Genomic DNA, 20,832 nt, shown 5'->3' on the forward strand with positions numbered 1-20,832 from the left:
AAACATTTTGAAACCGCAGATAAAGAGGAAAATCCTGGTCGGACTTACATTTCCAGAGGCAAACTATTGACTTTCCCGGCGCGTCGGAGGAGCGAAGTGCCTTTGTCAGACCGTATAAAGTACATAAACGTCATTCGCACGGCGCACAATGCTTGCGGAAATAATTGTAAGATCCGCGCAGCTTGTGAAAAGCCGCCGAAAAGCGCTCCATTATTATTATAATATAATATGTTATATAGAAAGCAAAAAGAGCTAGGCGAATATTCAAGCGGCGGCGGTGGCGGCTCGTTGGTGCCGCATTATTTCACTTTGGAACACGGCTTTATTGTGCGCGGCGCTAGCTCGGCGGCGACGGCCAAAAGACGCGCGCTGCTTCTATCTTCTTCTTCTCTATCGGCAAAGAGCAGCGCCGGCTCGGCTTTTACGAGCAGCCAGCACTACTTTTTATTGCCATCGCTGTTTGGGGCTGCGCAAGGTCAGCCCAGCCACCCAGCCACCCCCCGCGGGGTCATCGCCCGCCCGTCTCTCCACCGCCGCACGAGCGGATTATCTTTCGCCCGGCCCCAGCGCACCGTCTTCCTTTGACAGCCGCGCGCACGTCAAATATTTGGCCGTAATCACTCATTTGCCTGCCAAATAGCAAAAAAAGAAGAAGAAGCAGGACGCACCCCTCGCTTTGTGCTGCAAACACTTTGCTGCCCCCGATGCCAATCTTTGATGCTAGATTATTTTTTTTCTCCCCAACTGCAATTGGAACGGCAGTTTTGACTAAAAATTATGTTAAACTGCCAACTTATACAAAAGAAACTAGACCAAAATTATACTTTTCTAAGATTTTAAATGGGGAAAGATGAAATGAGAAAATTCCAAACAGAATTTTCAACATAATTCGAAATATTATTTTTTTTAGAAATATATTTGTCTGGAAATTTAAAAAAATTACACGTATTTGACATATTCTATTATAGAAATTACTTCCTCCAAGCTAACTATCATTTAATTAAAAAATATGTTGACAAATTAAAGGATTTCGCGAGAAATTAACAAGCTTTTTTAGAAAGACCAGAGCTATTGCGCAGCTTCAAAAATGGCGTAGACCTACGTTGACCAACGAAAGCGCTAGTTATCTACAGGGATAATTTTCGTTGTTATAACCAACCCGAAATATAAAAAAAGTTTATATTTACTCTCATAATCGAATCGCGCCACTTCCAAAACAAGTATTGAAACACACATTTGAACTTAAAAAATAAAATATCTTCGATTTTGAAAGATTTTTTGTTTTCTAATTTTAAAATCACACAACTATTAACAATAAGAGCATCTCTATTTAATTTTAGGCGTCTAAAAATGAGAAACCTTATTAGTTTTTTCCTGGAAGTTTGCATTCTCTGACTCTCTGCTCTTTGGTATAACTGAACAATTTTGATTTGCGTAAAAAAGCAGTTTAAATATGTTGTTCAATTTTATTTGTTGAACGAAAGACAAGGTTAAAATGATTGGTCGAGCTCGTTCAAATAAAACCCAAGTTTAAGGTCATTCATCAACGTCAAAGGTCAGTTATATGTATTAAAATATAGTGATTTTTCATCATTTCTAAAACAATTATCATATTTTATAATTTCGAAAGGGGGACAATTTTCGAGTGATGATCCCTTCCGTTTTCGTAAAATTCCAAATTTAAATATATATAAAAACCTAAAAGTTTTCAATTTTTACAAATATCGTCACCGCCAAATCTCAAATTCTAACCAAACTGCACACCGTTATTTAGACTCATCTCAACCTCTACTAGCCGAAGGGTTTAGGGGGTGCATACCAACTCCAACCTCCTGCGAAAATTGGTGGAGATGAAATATCCTAAATGCCTACTGACTTCTACGAATTAATCAAATTTTGCCTCTAATTTACAAAATAAAATTCCATGCAACAAAATATTAAAATTATTATCATATTTTCATTTTTAAAGGCACTCTATCTATGCTGTAATACGAGCTCGAGCGTCTCTGTGGATGATTTTTGCATTACATTTACATTTTCTCTCTTCTTGCAAAGAAAACGACTGAAAATTAATTCAGAAGCAGCTTTTTAAATTGTCCCAAATACATTCTGAATTTTTGTTCATTGACCAGAACTAGAAATCGGCCTTGTGTTCACACGACATGCCGGCCATGGCTTCCATTTTTTTGTAATAATATGATGAATTTCGTATTTGTCACTTGAGAAAGACATTTTTCTCTAAGATCGTTTGACAAGTGAAGAAAAAACTAATTATCTTCAGGAAAAAGGGGAAAGGAGTGATTTGCGAGCAATCTCCCGTCCAACTGCTGTCTCTGCGAAGGGCAGAACGCAATTATGAAGGGCATTAAACATAAAAGAGAGTTCAGGTCTGCGTCACTAAATAAGATTCAAGATGCCGGGGCGTCTGGCACGTGTACATGGCGAGTTCGCAGTTCGCAGTGCTAGAGTCGTTGGTTCGATTACGAATCTCGCCGGCTCGTTGGCGGAGGGAAGAGTTGTCGGGCGGAGAGAGAGAGAGGCAAGGCATAGGTGCTTAAAAATTTTATGCGCTCGCTGCTCTCTCAGCATCAAAAGCAAAAAGCTCTCGAGAAAAATCTCATTTACGCCTCTGGCGCGGCGTCGAGTGCAAATAATGCATATAAAAAGGTTAGATTCCATTCCGGGGCACTCTGGAGGAAATGCCGTTTGATTGCGCGCACCAGCAACGATTCTTGTTTGATTTGGACGACGATCCGAGATTAGATATCCAACTCAACTCCGTGCGTGCGTGAGTGAGTGCGTGTGTAGTCGCAAACAAACGCATCCAGTTGCCGCGGCGATCGATTTATGCCTGCCTGCCTGGTCTCGCGGCATTTGCAGCTGCACTTTCCTCCCTCCACGCATGGACGAGTCAATTCTTCGGCTGGAAATTCATCCACTCGCTTGGTTGCTTTCCTAGCCCTGCTGTCATAACGTGCAGTGCACCTTTAAAGGGGATGTGTGTGTGTGTTCGCTTCAAATTGAGCAGATAAAATCAATTTTGGTGGAATTTTAGTCATTATTTTCATGACATGCCAAATTAGCACCTCCTAAACCCTACCGTTCATTAGGGAAGGTCAGAAAAGACCACACACTGTTTTTTAACTGTGTGTAAAAGTTAAGCGGTGGTCAAATTTTCCAAACACTGGGAACCTTTTGAATTTTTATGATGGAATTTTTCGAAAACGAAAGTGAGCACATCTCTAAATTAGCAAGTGTCTCAAGAAAGCTCTTGAGGGGATTTTCATATTTTTTAAATATCGTTTCTAAGTGAAAATAACGTAAAATACCCTAAATTTTCAAAAAATGGACCCTTGAACTTAACCGAGATGCCCTTAAATTTGATGAGAAGAATCTTATGCATACCTGGTATGAAATTGCATATCCAAAAAGTTGGAAAAAAACTCAATACTTTCAAAATAAAAAATGTCCTGTACACCCCACAATTTAAAAAAAAATTATTTAAGATTTAAGAATATAGAGCTAATATTAATTTACAATTTTCAGATATTTCAATAGACTGCCTTAAAGGATCGTGCCTCCAATTTGTCTGTAAGACATTATCTTAATTCTAAGAGTGGACTTGAATATTTAATATACCAGTTTTACACGACAAGAAAACTAAATTTCCCAATTGTAGGGTTTCAAAAGTTATAAAAATAAATTTTAGTCATTTTAAAAGCCAGAAATTAAAAAGTAAATCGAAAAATAATTAAAAAACTTAAATTAAATAATGTTTATCAAACGCTTTTACAAGTCAGGAAAACTATTGCAAAAATTTCCAGTTTTAAATCTGTTCAATTTGAATTTGGGTTCAAGAGTTTTCAAGTAGACATATTTCAATGAAGAATTCAATGATTTGTTGTCAAATTATCAGCAACAGAGCAAATAAGAAATCCTCCCTAGCCTATATAAGAGCTTCATTCAAAAAATGCTGAATAAAACTATTGAAACAATTGGGGCAATAAATAATTTTAATTCTTGAATCAATTTGCGGGCATTTTAAGGGAGAAAATAAATCATTTATTGCGTATTTATGTTCTTCAGGCTAAAAGAGTCGCTCTCGGAAATTTAATAGGAAATATTATAAAATTTTGGAGCGAAAATCCAGCCAAAAACAATACAAAATTAAACACGGAGGGTCAGAAAACTGAACTTCAAATTTTTCCAGTGGGAAAACATTGACAGTTTGAGAGGAAAATCACAATTTCTAAGCAAATCGTAGATTTTTGTTCGCATAGTTTGAAGATTTAGTAGTTTTTTGGTGAGGAAAACCATGCTCAAATTTATTTCATTTTGGCCATAAAACCGTATTTATTTGATTTTAAGCAGTTTCTGCAGATTTTGCAATGTATAAAAATCCAGCCGAAAAGAACCAACCGATTTTAGAATACTGGATCTGTCATTAACAAAACAGACTGTATGAAAATTCTGTTAAATTATAAAAAAAATCCAATTTTTATTAATCATTTGAACTAGAAACTAAATTTTATTTTAAATTCATATTTTGATCATCTAACCTCAAAATAAAGATGATATTTTCATAGTGAGAATATCACGGTTGATGGACCTCTTCCCACAAACAGAGCTAATTAACTGAAATTCCCGAGCTACACGATATTCGCAATATAAAAAATCCCTGCTTTATTCTGGTTTTTTCAAATTAATCACAAACACTCGCTTGCGACACAAACATAACGAAATGTTTACCCTATGTTTCTTCTATTTATTGTTATTAATATTTTGTTGTTTGAGACTCATTTGTAAATACGCGGACAGAAATGGAGAAGCTTCGATTTTTGTACCGCTGTGTAATACAAATAAAGGAAATTAAATTAATTCCAGTACAGCCCTTATACTCGTTTTGATCTGACCCGCAGAATTATCTAACCATAAATTTAATTAAATACTCCCTGGATAAAAAAACCAATCAAAAATTTGTCCAGTGAAAAACGACAGAAAGATTAAAAATTTGCTTTACTCGGTTTGAAACTCCTGTGTCCCAAAATACACGCCTCACTTTGAAACTCCGTGTTAATATTGCAGGAAAAACGAGGCAGTATGAAGCCATTCCCTTTGTTCGTGTCCAGCGGGTATGAAAAAGCAAAAACTGGAGCGTTGTACCCCTCTCGGTGGCGCCTTTGATAAATGAAACGGAAAGACAAAAAGCACGAGAGAGTGTGCGGCTGATTTTGCGGCTGCGTGCGGCCGGGCGGGCGGGCAGGCTCGTTTTTGGCCGCTTGCCCAATAAATCGGGACGCCGCGGCGGTCGTAAAAACGGCGCCGGTGGCCCCGGCAGGCCGGCAAGCCGGCCGGCCGGCCGGCGGCGTCGTTTGTAACGAGACGCGCGCTGTAGATTTGATGCGGCCACGTGCTGCGTGTGTTGCTTGCTTGCAGGCTGAAGCGAGAAGGATGAGCAGGCCGCGACGAGTGCGCCCAGACCAGGCAGAGGCAAGCAAGTGGCGACCGCAATGCTGTGCTGTGGCAGGAGAAAGGTGAGTCGTGCTCTGCTGCTCTTCTCTCCTTCGCCCCCTTTCACCCTCGCAATCGAACCGCCCGAGCCGACGACCGACGACCCGGCCGGCGTCAGGTTTCGCTCCTACTTGATTGATATAACCCAGGCAAATATTCGAAAAAAAGGGGAAAACTCTGGTTTGACAGACCCTGGAAATCGCAGCTTGGATGAAATCTGTAAGAGGGAACATTTTTAATTTTAGCTGATTCTAATAAGATACGTTAAATTGAAAATCAGGAAGAAAATTCTCATAATATTTTATAGAAGGCACGCACTGTTTAAAGTAGAATGATAATTGAAAAATTATTTGAATTGTTGGATGCCATAAACAATTGATCGATAAACAATTTGTCCAACAATTTGCTATAGTAAAAAAAGGACCTTCTTACAGTAAAAATTCAAATTTTGCCAATTTCCTCCAAAATTTGCAGCGCTTGACCACATTTTCTTGGCATATTCCGATTCCTCTCGTCGAGATCTGTCCAACGGTGTATTCCACTTATTGGGGAAACTCTTGGTTTTGAAACTAAATCGGATTTCAAGTAAGGAGAAAGCCATTACCATTTGAAAAGCACGGTAACTTTCCAGCCAATTTTCTACAAAAAAATTACAGTGCTTCTTCAATTTAGGCTTTAACTGAATCCTAAGGGACGAGTTTATGCATTGGCAACAAGCATTTTTCAGGCTTTTGCAGTATCAATCCTCTAAATTCCGGAAAAGACCTTGCTTTCAAGCTTAAACTTTGAGGGAAATTAAAAAATTGACATAATATTAAATTCATTAAAAGAAGTTACAAATTTTTCAAAAATAAGTTCAAATTTTATAAAAAATATTATTTTATTTCTTATTTTCTATTTTAAAATTAGTGCCAATTTTCCAATCCCTTGCAAATAACCATTTAAGATTGTCATACTAGAGCACAGTGATTTTAAAAAATTGAAATTTCCTTAAACTGCCGGTAAATTTTTTATGATAAAATTTTAAAAAAATTTACAGGATATTTTGAAGATTTTTAGCTTTGCCAAGAGCTGAAGACGGATTTAAAACCTTTAGAACAGTTAAAACCTGGAACTTGTTCTTTGAAAGATTTTGCGCCCGTTCAGCTGAATAAATCACCATCTATCTAAAATTGATAAATATATATTAATTTTTTTATTATATTGGTTGGAAAAAAACACCAATGAATTTTAAAATAATCGATTAGCTCAAATACCAGTAAAATATAATTATGAAACATTTCAACTTGAAATATATTTCTTCTGCTGCTATCTGAGCCACGGTACGTGGCTATTGAGTTATAGATTTACAGTTTTTGAGCGAGGCATCAATTATTGTTTAAATGGTGGCAAGGGAATAAAGCAATTTCGCAAAACGTCCGTGTTACATTTTTTATTTGCCGTTATACGTGAGGGAGACTATAACTATTCGACTGTTCCTCCTTGGGGAAGCATGAAATCTGTGGAAAAAACTTATCTGAAAATCTGTATCGACTTTTTAGCACACCAATATCCCATCCATTTCTTTAATTTCACTTCTATTTAACAAAAAATAATATTTTTAAATGGTATTTAAACTATATTTTACTATATAGTACTATTAAATGGTTTATTTAATTTTTAATTTACTTTTGAAACATATTATAAATGGCTTCGAGTCCTATAGGCATATTTAAAGATAGATAACTTCTTTATCTTGTTAGGGCAAGGATTTTGACTTAAATTTAAACAATGATTTCTACCCTCCAATTTCATTTCAACTATAATTTGACTAGCGTTTCCATAAAAAGACCCCGGTGTGGACACGAGCTGGTCCTTTTCTGGACAGGGCTTCTTCCAATGAGGCCTTTGAGCCCATTATAGAAGAATAGAGGTTATTGGGAAGTGGAGTTTCCGCCAGTTATCCGCTATCAGGGGGTCACCCATCTCAAAATAAATGAAGTAATATGAAATCTCTCTGTAGAAAGGGAGATTTAATACCGCTTGTAAATATAACCAATTTTTGAGAAAACAAAATACAGTTTTTAAATATTAAACTTTTTAATTTAAAATAATTATTAATTTTAACCTATAGAAAAAAAATATAAATAGCAAACAGCTTTTTTTAAATAGTGTTAATTAATTTGTTTAAAAAAATTTTATTTAAGATTTTCTTGTATAAAATTAAAAATTAACAATGTAATATATTTTTTTAGGTTTATTAGTTGTTCAACAAATTTATTTAGATATATATTTTAGTCGTAGCACCACAATTGTGTCCAAAATCACAAATTGTGAAATCTTATTTGCTTACGTAGTACTCTTAAATTTAAAAAAATATTGTTAAATAGGAGATTCAGTTAAGGCAATTATTCAAATATACTTGAATTTATCTAAAAATAAGAAATTGTATCGCAATTAATGCTAGCTCTAAACAACATGCTATTTAAATAACTGCTCTACCCTCCTTTAACCGAAATATACGTTGATTCCTTGAAGCTTAAAATATTTCTTTACAGAAATTTCTCTCCACGAATAAAACAAAAAATGGAAGGAGAAAACAGACTACTACTTGTTCAACTGCAGTGCATGAGCGCAAACTAATGCGGAGTGAGTCTGGATGCTGGAACACAACTCGTCTGCGGAACATAAATTGCGTCTGTCTACAAAGGCAGCCAGCATGCGAGCGTGTGCGAAAATCGCGGCGAACAACCACCACTTGAGCGCAAGTTTCCATGCGAATCCTCCACATCTCTCTCTCTTTGCGAGAGGATGGAGGCAGGCGAGCAAACGCCCCGTGCCAAAGGAGCCAACGCACTGGGAGAGAGACATTTCTGGCCAATTTTTGCTCGGAGAAAGTTGTGTGCTCGATGAGAGAGTGTGTGTGAGAGAGAGAGAGAGAGAGAGAGAGAGAGAGAGAGAGAGAGAGAGAGAGAGAGAGAGAGAGAGAGAGAGAGAGAAGGCCCCGGGCGAGATTTGCGGCTGGCAATTTCAATAATATCCGCGCGACGCTGCGGGCCCAGCGGGCGGAGGAAGGATCAAACGCGTGGCGCCGACAAAATGTATTTGCGCTCCGACTTAGCCAAGAATATTGCAACTTCGCACACTGTTTGACTTCACAGCTTCTCCAAAGCGAATCGTGTGCGGTTCAACGCTCAAGACATGTTCATTCCGATCATATTCAGCTTTGGACAAATTTGACACAGTATTTATCGGTTCTTTTGTATGATGGCGAGGATGAAATATATTTTTACTCAGACATTTATCGAAATTTAAAAAGCATACAAACAATGAGAAATAATTAAATCATCAGAAATCATGACCAGTAACAGTAAAATTTTAGATTTGACCGAGTATTTTTAAAATATTAACGATTTTTTCGCGTTATTTCAATTCCAAATTATGATATGAGGTAGATTATTTCCCTTCTAGCGTAATAAATCCTGATTTTCAACAGGGAGACAATGCTCACCACTGATTAGCAAACTTAAGAGCCGATTTTCTCGCAAATTTAAATGGCAAGCTGGAAAAACTTGCGCATTTTCACAAATTTCAGAGACTATACTTCAAAGAAAGTGTAAAAAACTCACTCTTTTTACTTTGATGAACCACTTGTCTTGCCAGAGCCTACAATACAAAAATGTTGTCAGTTGTTGTGCTGTATAGATTCTCATTTTAACAAATTTCTCAATAATTTTCAACTAAAAGAAAAATAGAAATAGCAATCTGTTAAACGTCAGATAATTTTAATCAATGATTAAATTTGAGTATTTTGTTTGTATTATTTACTTTCTCAAATATGTGCTGAAACAACGCCAAAACATTTATTTTTATGCCAAATATAGCTGATCACAGGTCAATAAATATTTTGTTGTGAAATTCTTGCGAAAGAAATTGGTCAAAAACGTTCAAACCAAATGTGGTTAGAAAATGTCCCCTGAGAAAATTGAGGCTTAAACTTACTCTACAAATTCTAGTTAGAAAAAGCTTTTAAACGGTGTTTGGCTGTGTTTTACCGGGATTTTAAAAGTGATTTAGATGGGTTTCAAGCCCATTCTTTGCTAACAACTTCATTGACAAAAATATTACATTTTCAGGGGTTGATTATCCTGAAATTCGTTTTTAGCTTTAAAATAAAGCTTAAGTGGACAAATTTTGATGGTTTTTATTTTTTCGACACAAATTTTTAACTTTTATATTTTTCCAATTTCTTTTTATTAGTCCAACAGACTTCATAGAGCTCATCAAATAAAACTGCACGCTAATATTGTGCCCACGCCTTTGTAACGTATTTCGATCTTGTAGAAATGATAACGAGGAATTTGATGATTATATGGTCATATTAAAAAGAGTTATATTTCCTTATTTATAATTTTTTAGTATAAATATGTATAATGTGTCATTTGGACCCACAATAGTATATTTAGACTGAGTTCATGCCGAATTTTTAAACAAAATTACAAATATTTAAACCAATACATCAGTGAATTTTTAAAAGTAATACTGAAAAAAGATTTTTATTCTAATAAAGCTTATTTATTTAAAAATTAAAATATGTTAAGTAATAATTTTAACCAGTGTTGGCTTAGTAATTAAATAATGATGTATGGTTCACTTGTTGAAGAAATTATTCAAACAAAATAACTTTAAGCTTTTTTACCTCACGGTTTGTAAAAAAACAACTCAAAACTGGGTATTTCTAGTGGAAAGTTCCGTTACGAATTTTAGAATTTTCTTTGATTCCAGTTCTAAGAAGAAACATTAATAAAATCAAGAGGAAAATATAAAGAAATATTGGGTTCAAGACGAAAATAAGATCTTGTCCCCTCAAAAACCGGCAGCGGAAAACAGGAATTAGAGCGTGACTGGATTTGAACAGAAGAGGAAACGAAGGAAATGGCCATTCTTGATTTACCGGAAAGCGGTGAGAGTTGGGTCGGTAATAATTGCGTGGCGCCGAGCTAGGTGGCACCGGCATCAACACTTTCCCATTTTTCCGCGGCCGCACACATTGATCCATTAAACGCTTTCCGGCCGCTCAGAAAACTCGCACACACACACACTCTCTCTCTATATCTATACTTTTTCAGGCAGCGCTGCAAACTTGTCCGTATCAGCGAATTGCGGCGGGGCATGAAAAATGCAAAAAGAGCAGGAAAAAAACAAACTTCCAGGCCGAGAGCTCTCTATATAGCGTCTGCTGCAACAAGCAAGCGAACGAATGAACGAACGGGAATATAATAAAAAGATTAAACGCCATTGTAGCACGTTTCCCGGGCGAACTAAATTTTTTCTTGTATTTTCTAGCTCTCAAAAGCGGTTGTTTTTGTTAATCGGCCTTGTTTCTGCGACAAAGAGGGTAGCATTATACGCGCTCTTTACCGGATTTTTCGCACCCTTTTGTGCCTCCGTTGTCGGGGAAAAAAGACATTCCTTCCTTCCTGCTCTTCTTTGAATCTCACTTTTCAAACGCGTGCGTCTCTAAATTACCGCGACACACACACACTCACTCACTGCTCGCGAGCGAGCGAAAATAAAAGCGGAGGAAAAACAAAGGCGGTTTCCGCGCCGCCACGCAGAGTAAATAAAGAAATGCTGGCGGAGCCGAGTGAGTTTAAAGCAGAGAGAAAAGAGGTTTTTTTTATGAATTTCGCTCGGCAGTGCGCGGATGTCTAATTGCCACGCAGCAGATAAAAATGCTGGCAAAAAGGCTGCCTATGTGCGCCCGATGAAAGAAGGGTCCGGCCATTTATCATGCGAGCGAGCGCGCGCTTTACCTTTTGCGCAAAGATAAATAGCCAGAGAGCACGCGGATGGAGTATCGCGAAATGGAACTTTTTTCTCTATCTCTCTCCGCCCTGTCTATTTTGTCCGAAAAGAATTTGTCTGAATCGCATGGCTGCTTAACGAGCTTTTGCTATTTTATTTTAGTTCATGTCTTAAAAAAAATGCCAATATATTCACATTACAAAAGATAAAAGATCTGATAATATCATGAGAATTGTTTAAATCGGCAAAAATGCTGGCTGTGAAAATTAAATTTTAAATTTTTATCACACAAATTAGCTTAATTTTAGGTTTTTGAAATTTTAAGGCTCATCAAATAATTGAAAATTTCGAGAAAGCAATGAAGTTCACACCAGTAATAGTCTCCACAAATTGAGAATCATAAAAAAACATGCAAAATTTATTTTTGCAGGTTTAAGGGACATTTTGGGGAAAATGTGGAGGTAAAATTTAAAATTGTGCGAATTATTTGTAATTCGCTTGTCAAGGCCCATCGAATGAAAACCATTTTAAAGGCTATTGGACAAGTTCAAAGGTCATAACGTGCAATTTTGGATTTTCCCAACTTATAAAAAACCTACAAAGTAGTCTAAAATCTTCCATAGTTGAGAAATTTGATTACCATCTTTAAAATTTTTTTGCAAATATCAAATATCGTCTCCGCGAAATCTCGGGCTGTAACTTTCAGAGTATCAAAAACAGCAAACCATTAATTTCGGGGTTCTAATTATACTGTAAAAATATGAGAACGTCCAGAGTCAAAAGTAGTAGTTTTAGAACGCTATAAAACTGTGGTGTTCACTGTTCTTTAAATATTCCACATTTCCATCTAAAGTGCTAATAAAAATACCATTAATCTTTATGGTCATTTAATGATTAACAATTAAAAATATTAATCTAACATAAAAAATTCTTTTTTTAATTTAAATTTGAAACTTGAAATTAAATAAAGTAAAAATTCCGAGGAAAAAATAAAGTAACACTTTCTTGGACTGTACTTCAGCAGTACTTTACGTTTAAAACAAAATTAATAACCAAAGTATTAGCTGCAGAACATTTTGAATCAACGATCGTCGAAAACGTCCAGCTTAACTAGTTTCCGAGAAAAATCTAAAAGAGAAAATACTTGTCTTGTAAACCTCTCTGTGATTTAACCTTTCCCCACAAAATTGACAAGCTTAAATACCGCCATCATTTGTATTTAAATTTTAATTTATAGACTAATTTCTCAAACATAATTTAACCAAAAATTTTCAGACAAAGCAGGCGTCCCCCCGCCTGTTTTAAAGCCAACACGAGACAGAAAAGTGCGCAGAAAGAAAACGGCTTTATTGAAAAATGATTGCGGCCCAGCTAGAGCAGTTTTAGGCAGAAACGCGTGGGAGCAGCTGCTCTGCTGAATAAATCAAGCGGGAAATTTGGGCAAACTCGCTTAGCTGCAATTTTTTCGTCCCACGTTAACAGCGGCGGGAGGGAAGGAAGGAAGGAAGTTGCCGACCTGCTTCAAGAGCGATTTTCTAATTTGATTTGTTGCAGATGCGCGCATAAACAAACTTTGCCTCTTTACTCAACAGCAAAGTTGTTGGCGTCGCCCCCGTTAAAACCGAATTCGTGTATATACGACGCGTACACTCTCAAAATCAAATTTTTCGTCAGCAGCGCACGCATGTCCGCCCCTACGCCTTCACGGCACTTACTCGACGGCCTCGAGTGTTTTCCGACTGCTGATTGAAACTTTCCCGTTTGGTAAAAGGGTTGTTTTGAGTGCCTCCAACCAGATACCTTTTAATTAAATTTCCTGGAATTTCATCATTTCATTATGAATGAAAACTGAATTCAATTTTACTCATGAAAATGAAAAGACACTATTTTTTAGCAATAAAAATCACCACTTTCTATTTAAAAAGAGAACGAAAAATGGAGAATTTTTGGATAGTTCATATCTTTTGGGTTTCAATCTTTTCTCATTTAGAGAAAAAAAACGAGTTTGAAACCAGATTTCTCCCTGATTATCCGATAAAGGCAGCACATTTTTTTCTCGAGACCTGGTGACTACGACACCTTGATGTGTCCCCAACAACATTCAAAAAAATTAAAAAAATATAGGTACGACAAAAATTTAAAAATTGCAGACTACATACCAAATCTCTTCTACAAACACCGACGTCTTTTGAATTTTGAAATTTTCAAAGTTTTTAAAAACATAACAAAAATTTAAATAAATTCTCTTAAGGCTCAAGTGAGCTTTTATGAAATTTTCAGATCGGTGTTCGCTTTTATTTTCAAAAAAATTCTATTAAAAACACCTTTTATTTTTCAATTTTTGCAAATCTTGGGATTTTACACAAATTTTGTGTAGTAAATTGATCTGTAAAACACGCATTTATGAAACTTTTCCAGAGATTTTCACTAAAAGTTATCTAATTTTAAAAATTAAAACAAATAAATTATTAAAAAATGTTTGATATAAAAAAATAGTCACATAATATAGCCTCATCTTTCGCTGGAATTTTTCTTGCAAATAAATGTAAAAAAGCAACTATTTTTCCCTTTCAAGAACGATGGTTAAAAAATCCTAATAAAAAGTAACTGATTTAATTTGTTGGTTCAGTAAAAACAGCCAAAAGACGCCGGTTTAGGATATGAGCACGGATATTTGATGTTGACTAGCGTCTCTGTCTTACAAGGGACGATCTCTTGGTTATAAGCACGACGTCAAATGAAAGGATTTATTGTCTAGACTGGCTGGCGTGAGATTACGGTGCTCCAAGCGGAAAGAGCCGAGTCTTACTAGGAACATGCTTCACTCAGTATTACACAAAAGGAAAGCCTGAAAGAGACAAGCTCAAAAGACGAGTCTCATGATGTGAGAAGCATATCACAGTTCACAGTGTTTTGCTTCAACCCAAGATTAGAAAATTATTTGCTCTTTTTCAATCTATATTGAGCTTTATTTGATGCAAGTAAAGTGACAAACATAATTTAAGACTTTTTTTTTAAAAAAACGCATAATTTTATTTACAGTGTAGATAATATAAACTAAATTGTTAGTGTTTTTTATTATTATCGCCAGCATTTTAAGCTGCGGCTTGTATTAAAAACGTATTCTGAATTACTGTGTAAACTCCATCATGCTGTTTAGCTGTTAATTTTTTTTCGCAATTCGTCGGGAGCGGTTTTACGTTTTGTTTGAGGCTTTGAGCGTAAAACGATGTGCACGTCCACAAGCAAAAACACTGCTCGCGCTTTTTGTGCTGCCATGTTAATTTTCCTCGGTCCCAATCGAGAAGCGCCTGGAAAATATTTTTTACTGCAGTACGCACCACTCAAAAACCGCTTTTGAATGTGTAGCGAGGAAGGCTGGTTAGAGCTACACGCCAAAAGCATGTTTGAAATGCGCAATTTTGCGTGGTTCCGTGGGAATTTTTGTTTTTAAATGCTTTTCGGACAGTGAAGGCTATCATGCCTGTCTATCGAATATAAATAATAATTAATTAATCACTGTTTTGAGGGTTGGAATTGATTATCTATCCTTCAGGGAGTCTACAGGGGTGACTTTTTGGTTTTAATCAAATTAAGTCGAAACTAGCGTTCTTTGTGTCAATTTTTATATTTTATCGCATCAAAACCTTGAGTTTAAAGCCATGAAAAGTTTATACTCAGTTAATTTTCATAAATTTAATCATTTATTTTTGAAGAATAATAATTTTCCGGCTAAAATTGACAAAAATTCAGCTAATTTTTTGGAATGTTAGTTCGTTATGAGAAATTTAACTTATTTCGCTTTTAAAGACCGTCTTTGACGAAGTTTTTGAGCACACCACTCGATTCTTGAGGGTCAAATTAGGTAAAATCGATATTTTTGCTGACCAAAAAGTGCAGCGCGACGGGCGTAGCACAAAAATAACCTTTTTCCCGCCAAAACAATATGAACGTATAGGTGAGAATTGCGCATGCTTCAGAGCTGGTGTGGCCGAGGAGAGACGCATCCGGCGGTTGGCGTGTGCCAGCTCTGACGCATGCGCATTTCTCACTTATAGGGTCATATTTTTGGCGGGAAAAAAGTTCTTTTTGTGCTACGCACGTCGCGCTGCACTTTTTGCTCGGAAATATGTTCACTCTACCTAATTCGACCCTCAAGAATCGATTGGTGTGCTCAGAAACTTCGTCAAAGACGTTCTTAAAATTAAACCAAAATCACAATCCTGCAGAAAATATTTCCTTTTGACTTTTTTAAACTAACCCGCAAAAATTGTGTTTTCGTAACACACGATTCTTCGCGTGAGACGTTTTCCTGAACGCTTGTCAATAATAATTGCTTTCACATCAGATATTCACAACAGACACGCGGCTCTTTCTTTCCTTTCCTTCTGCTCGGCGATTATTTCGCAGAGTGAGTTGAGTCGGGCTCGTTAAATAAATAAATAAATAAATATTTGACGTGCGGCGTGGAAGATGTCATTGCGGTTGATCGATAATTAGATGCGCCGCGTTTACTACGCCGCGCATCAATTATTCAATGGGGGATGTAGTAAACGCGCGCACGGGCCAATCAGCCAGCCGGGCCGCGCAAGAGGTGCATTTTCTGCACCGTTCGCTCGCGTGCGCCCAGAGCGGCAGCACCGAGAGAGCGGTCAACGACCCTCTCGTCTCCAACACAAGAGCTGCATGTTGCACATCGTTTGACCCACTTTGCGAATAAACCCCCGGCCACCAACGCCGCTGCAGGGTCAAATCGGCACAACCCTCTTTTGCATAATACGTAATTATATACGCCGTTCAAAATTGATTGCCGACCCGAGCCGCTCTTTAGAGAAGAAAAATGTTGAATGCCTCCAGCGGAACGGGAAAAATTGATGGAAATTGGACAGACTTTTTGTTTTTAATTTAAATTTTTGAAAAACATCATATTTTTTCTTTTATTTTTTCCAATTTGACGGTTTTGACAAACAATTACAACAATTGTTATAATTTTGAATTGTGTTATTCTGAATTAAAAAAGAACTGGTTGTGCCCTCCACCTCAACGAACCTGTGCTCTCAAAGCCCAGATGTGATGATACCAAGAAAGTATATAATAAATTGCCGCAACAACTTCGACATATTTATTGGGGATTTCAGCAGTTTTGTGAACTACATCAAGGAACATTGTGGATTGAATATTTTAGTGATTTTAGTTTGAAGTAAAATGCATCGAAATGTTCTAGCTGGCACAATATTTGACCATGATAGAATAAAATATATTTGAATTTGACTAAACAAGGTGTGATAATCGAATCAGGATTAGTATCAATTAAATTTCAGATTTTGCAGAATATCTAGAAAACTAAACAATTATTTTTCAATGTTTTTCTGCTTGATTTCCCTTTCATTCATTGCGATCCATCCAATTTTATGAGCTGAATTTTCATTCTGACGAAATAAATTCGTTGTTTTACAAAAGGTGACAGTGCTCTCTGCTTGATTTGCATGAAAACTTTGGAGTTAAGTTTCTTAGAAAATAAAATAACAATCGGACAAAATTTTGATTTTTTTTGCAATTTTCAGAAGGTATTTAAGGTAAGGGCAAGGCCAAAAATTAATTTTCCACTTTAAAATCGAATTTGGAATTTCGAAGCCAGTTTTAGCTCACAATCAGCTAACGGTTTTTCGGAAATTCGAAGCTCGTTACTGGCTTAAGCGAGATAACTGCTCAAATTCTATTCCGCAGATTATTGAATGATACGGCTTAATTGTTGTTATAATGGCAATAAATTAAACCAGGCGTAAATTAATTGTTGTTGTTTGAAAAATATTTAAAAATTGAAAAAATGTTATTTAAAATTGAAAATATATCTTTTACTTTTGGTAGACCGATTTTATACATTCACACACAGGCGATGAACGTTTATGGTTGAATTATAGCCGATTCACCAGTTGCATAAACTCTTAGTATTCGAAGCCACCAACAGATGGCGCCACCGTATACTTTGTAATAAATTTCATTTTAAGGCACTTCTTCTGTGATTTCAGATTCAATCCTGCTACTGATGTGCATTCTTCACTTGATATGCTTTATTTTGACATGCTGAAAACCAAAATCAGTCTAGTCATTCGCCGAAGAAACGTTGGAAAAACTTAATGTTTAAATAAATAGCATGTCACGATTCTACGGCGATTGGCTCAACCAATTTTGGTTTTCAGCACGTCAAAATAAAGCATATTAAGTGAAGAACGCACAGTGGCAGGATTGAGTCTTAAATCGCAGCGGAAATGCCTTAAAATGAAATGTATTACAATGTATACGGTGGCGCCATCTGTTGGTCGCTTCGACCACTGGTGAATTTTCGTCAAATTTATTTAATTAAATACTGTAAATCTAGAACTGCAGAGAACTTTCAATAAATTGATAAATATTTTTATGAATCAAGTCTAGGAGATTTTTTATTATATTATTTATTATAACTACAGTGTCAAATATTTTTAAAAGGTCACTTATTTATGAATAAAAAATCTAGAAAAACGTACAAATGAAAGATAAAAAGGTTAAAAAATGCTACAAATCAAGCCGAACTGAATTGGATGGGCAAAGTGAGTGTTAGATTCTATCCTGTTCAGATTCAGACTAAGGGTGAGGCAATCGTAATCACTGGGGTATCGGTCGGTGCGATCGGCGCGGTGATTTGAATTTCAGCAGTTTCGGCTGTCAGGGCGGCTGTCTCGTGAATCAAAGTGACGTCACGCTCGCGTGCCGGTGCAACAAGGAAAAAGATCGCGCTTGGCCGAAAAGTAAAATCCTTTCCTTTCGCGTTGAGAAGGCGGATTCGAGAGGGTGGGTGGGTTGGTGGGTGCATGGCTCGATAGGCTGGCTCGTAAATAAACATCTGTGCCTTCCTTCTTTTTCTTTCTCTCTCTCTTTCCGCTGCTCATTTCTTCACAGACCATTGATTTCGGATTTCATTTCGCTCCCCCGCCTTGCGAAGAGCCGCAACCATCCACCCTCGTCGCTCAAGATTAAGTTGCACCGTTTATGGCTCACTCCGCGCCTATTTCATACTTCTAACTCACTCCCATTATTTCTTGAGAATATAATAAATCGTATGTTTAAAGTGAAGCGGCTTTAATAGGATCAGAAAAGAGGTGCGGTTCTTTAAAAAAAAAATTTTTTTTCATGCAAACCGATAAATTGGGAGGAAAAGACGTGCACTGTGAGCTGCTGCCGGGATGGATTTTCTATGGTTTTCGTGTAATCTGCCGTTTAAAAGGCAGTTTTATGTTTTCGCTTTTTACAATGCCAACGGAAAATCTGGCTTTGCTCAACAATGATTTTCTCATTGTCAGATACAGAAAAATTAGCAAGTTTTAAAAGAGAGAAATGCTCCAACTGAGTTACAAACTAGTGGAAAGAAATTTGGGACGATCTTTTTTTGTGTATAATATGACCTGTATTTTCCAAATTTTAAAACAAATCAGGAAATTTGCAAATAACTAAAAGAGATGAAGGAAAAATGTATCCGTTTTGGAGTTCTTTCCAAAAACAAAAATTTTGATATCAATAATTTGGTCATTGTTTATACTATTTTCCGTAAAATATCTAAAGATTTGCAATTTATTGTAAAATCATGATGAGCTGATGTGCTCTTTTGAACACATGCGATTAGGTACTAAGATTGGCAAAAAATAACATGCAAGGTCAGGAGATACATAATTACATTAAGCTTTAAATAACAGTGCATACCCAAATTCTGCAATATTTACATAAAATGCAATTCATAAAGCATACGTACCTACATATAAGACATTCCACCAGTAATATTAGGTAACTAGTTTAGTTTTAAATTGTTTAAATCCAACTAAAATTAAATAATTTATTATTTAACATTTTATTTAATATAATATTTTCTGTTAAAATGAGGTGTTTTTATGTAATTGAATTTAAATTTAATCCGCAAGGGAATTTTTAAATATAGGCCCAGGCCGGAAATTATCAACTAATCATGATTAAAATTCCCTGGGATGCCATGTAACGATGTTCATATTAAGATTATAATTAAAATTGCTATTGTGAGTTATAAGCTGAGGATGTCGGTAGATGAGCGTCTCAACTGGATTCAAATGTTATTTGTCGCGCAAGAAGTTCTATTTAATTTGTTCACATGATTGGGGGCATGAATTGGTAACTTAAGCGTGGTGGAGGGGTTACGCCTGATAGCCAATCTATTTGGAGCTTTGATTACTTTTTAAAATCACTCACCTCTCAGTCAAGTATTTTTTTTAAATAAAATTTCGTTTTAGTACTTTCGAAAACTAATATATCCAATAAATAAATTTCACGGTGATAACGAGCGCAAATAAATTGTGCCCTGCAAAACCTGTCGGTTATTGAGGGATGAAAAAGGCGATAGAAAGGTCACTCGTGCTTATCGGCGTTTCTTTGTCAAAAAAATTTGACTTCCCGACGAGGGCGACAATGGCAATCGAAGGGCCAAATCGCATCAATCATCGTGCAGCGTGCATAATGTGCCGTTTGACAGCGATCGGAGCGAGAGAGGCTCGAAGAAGGAGGGCGGCGCTCGCTCTCTCTCTCTCTCTCTCTCTCTCGGTCCTTCTGGGGGCCACACGCAGAATTAAATCGTCTGCTGCGATGACAGCCGCAATAATGATTACAGAAGGGGGGATTTCCAGAGCACAATATCAGCGCGGCGGCGGTGGCAGTGGCGGTGGCGAGGGTGAATCTCAGTCAGTCAGTGTGTGCATGTCGGTCGGTCAGGCAGCGGCGGTACGCGCGGCGCCTATCGCTGCTTCGACACCCCTAAAACTCTGTCTGCTCCGAATTTTTGCGGCCGTGATTAACGCGCCGCCGTGGCGAGTGAGTGAGTGATATTGACCGGCGTTGAAATAGTCTCGGAAAATTTTAAAACAAACACACACACAAACACACGGTCGCGGCGGAACCGGCGGCGGACGGAGGCAGCGAGCGAGCGAGCGAGCGGTGCATGGGCGGTAAATGTCAGAAGCACAAGCAGCAGCCCTTACACCGGCCGGTAAATCAATACTCACAGCGTAGAGAGGGCCAGAGAGCGTCGAGCCAGTCTTACGGCATGAGTGCTGGCGGCTGCCGGCAGTAGAGACACACTCGCACGATAGCAGCCACACAACCATGGTCGGCGGCACCAAGGAGAAGAAGAAGAAAAATGAGACGCGATTTTGGAATATGTTCAACCACCAGGTGAGTGCCCTGCCTCAGGCCCCTTCAGCCAGCCGCTCCAATCATCGGCAATCGATTTTTTTTTCACCGCGGCACCCGCTCTCCCTTCTGGCACCGCGCTCGCTGCCGTCGGGAAATTGGGGGAAATGTGCAGATATTTGCTGCAGGAAATCCAGTCACAGCCGAACGCATCGATTTTCACGCCGCGCCGAATGAATTAATCCCGTTATTTGTTGCTGCCGATCGAACTAAAAATTAAATTCAGTTTCTCCTGAAGGAAGGTTCGCAAGGAAAACAATTTATTAATTTAGACTTCAAAGCTACAGAGGT

General features: G+C 37.2%; 1 protein-coding gene across 2 annotated transcripts in view; it reads left to right on the forward strand.

The window, feature by feature from the left end:
* Positions 1-20,832, forward strand: part of RhoGAP100F (Rho GTPase activating protein at 100F) — a 66,669-nt gene that overhangs the window by 10,502 nt on the left and 35,335 nt on the right. Inside the window, exon 2 of one of the 2 annotated variants that reach the window (XM_065490893.1) lies at positions 5,437-5,534. In XM_065490893.1, coding sequence (XP_065346965.1) covers positions 5,511-5,534 — 24 coding nt within the window. In that variant the 5' untranslated portion in view covers positions 5,437-5,510. Of the gene's footprint in view, positions 1-5,436; positions 5,535-20,261; positions 20,524-20,832 lie in introns of those variants that run through there. The other variant, XM_065490891.1, reaches the window with a different exon arrangement.

The sequence above is a fragment of the Cloeon dipterum genome, chromosome 4 (genome assembly GCF_949628265.1).
Source record: "Cloeon dipterum chromosome 4, ieCloDipt1.1, whole genome shotgun sequence".
Lineage (NCBI taxonomy): Eukaryota > Metazoa > Arthropoda > Insecta > Ephemeroptera > Baetidae > Cloeon > Cloeon dipterum.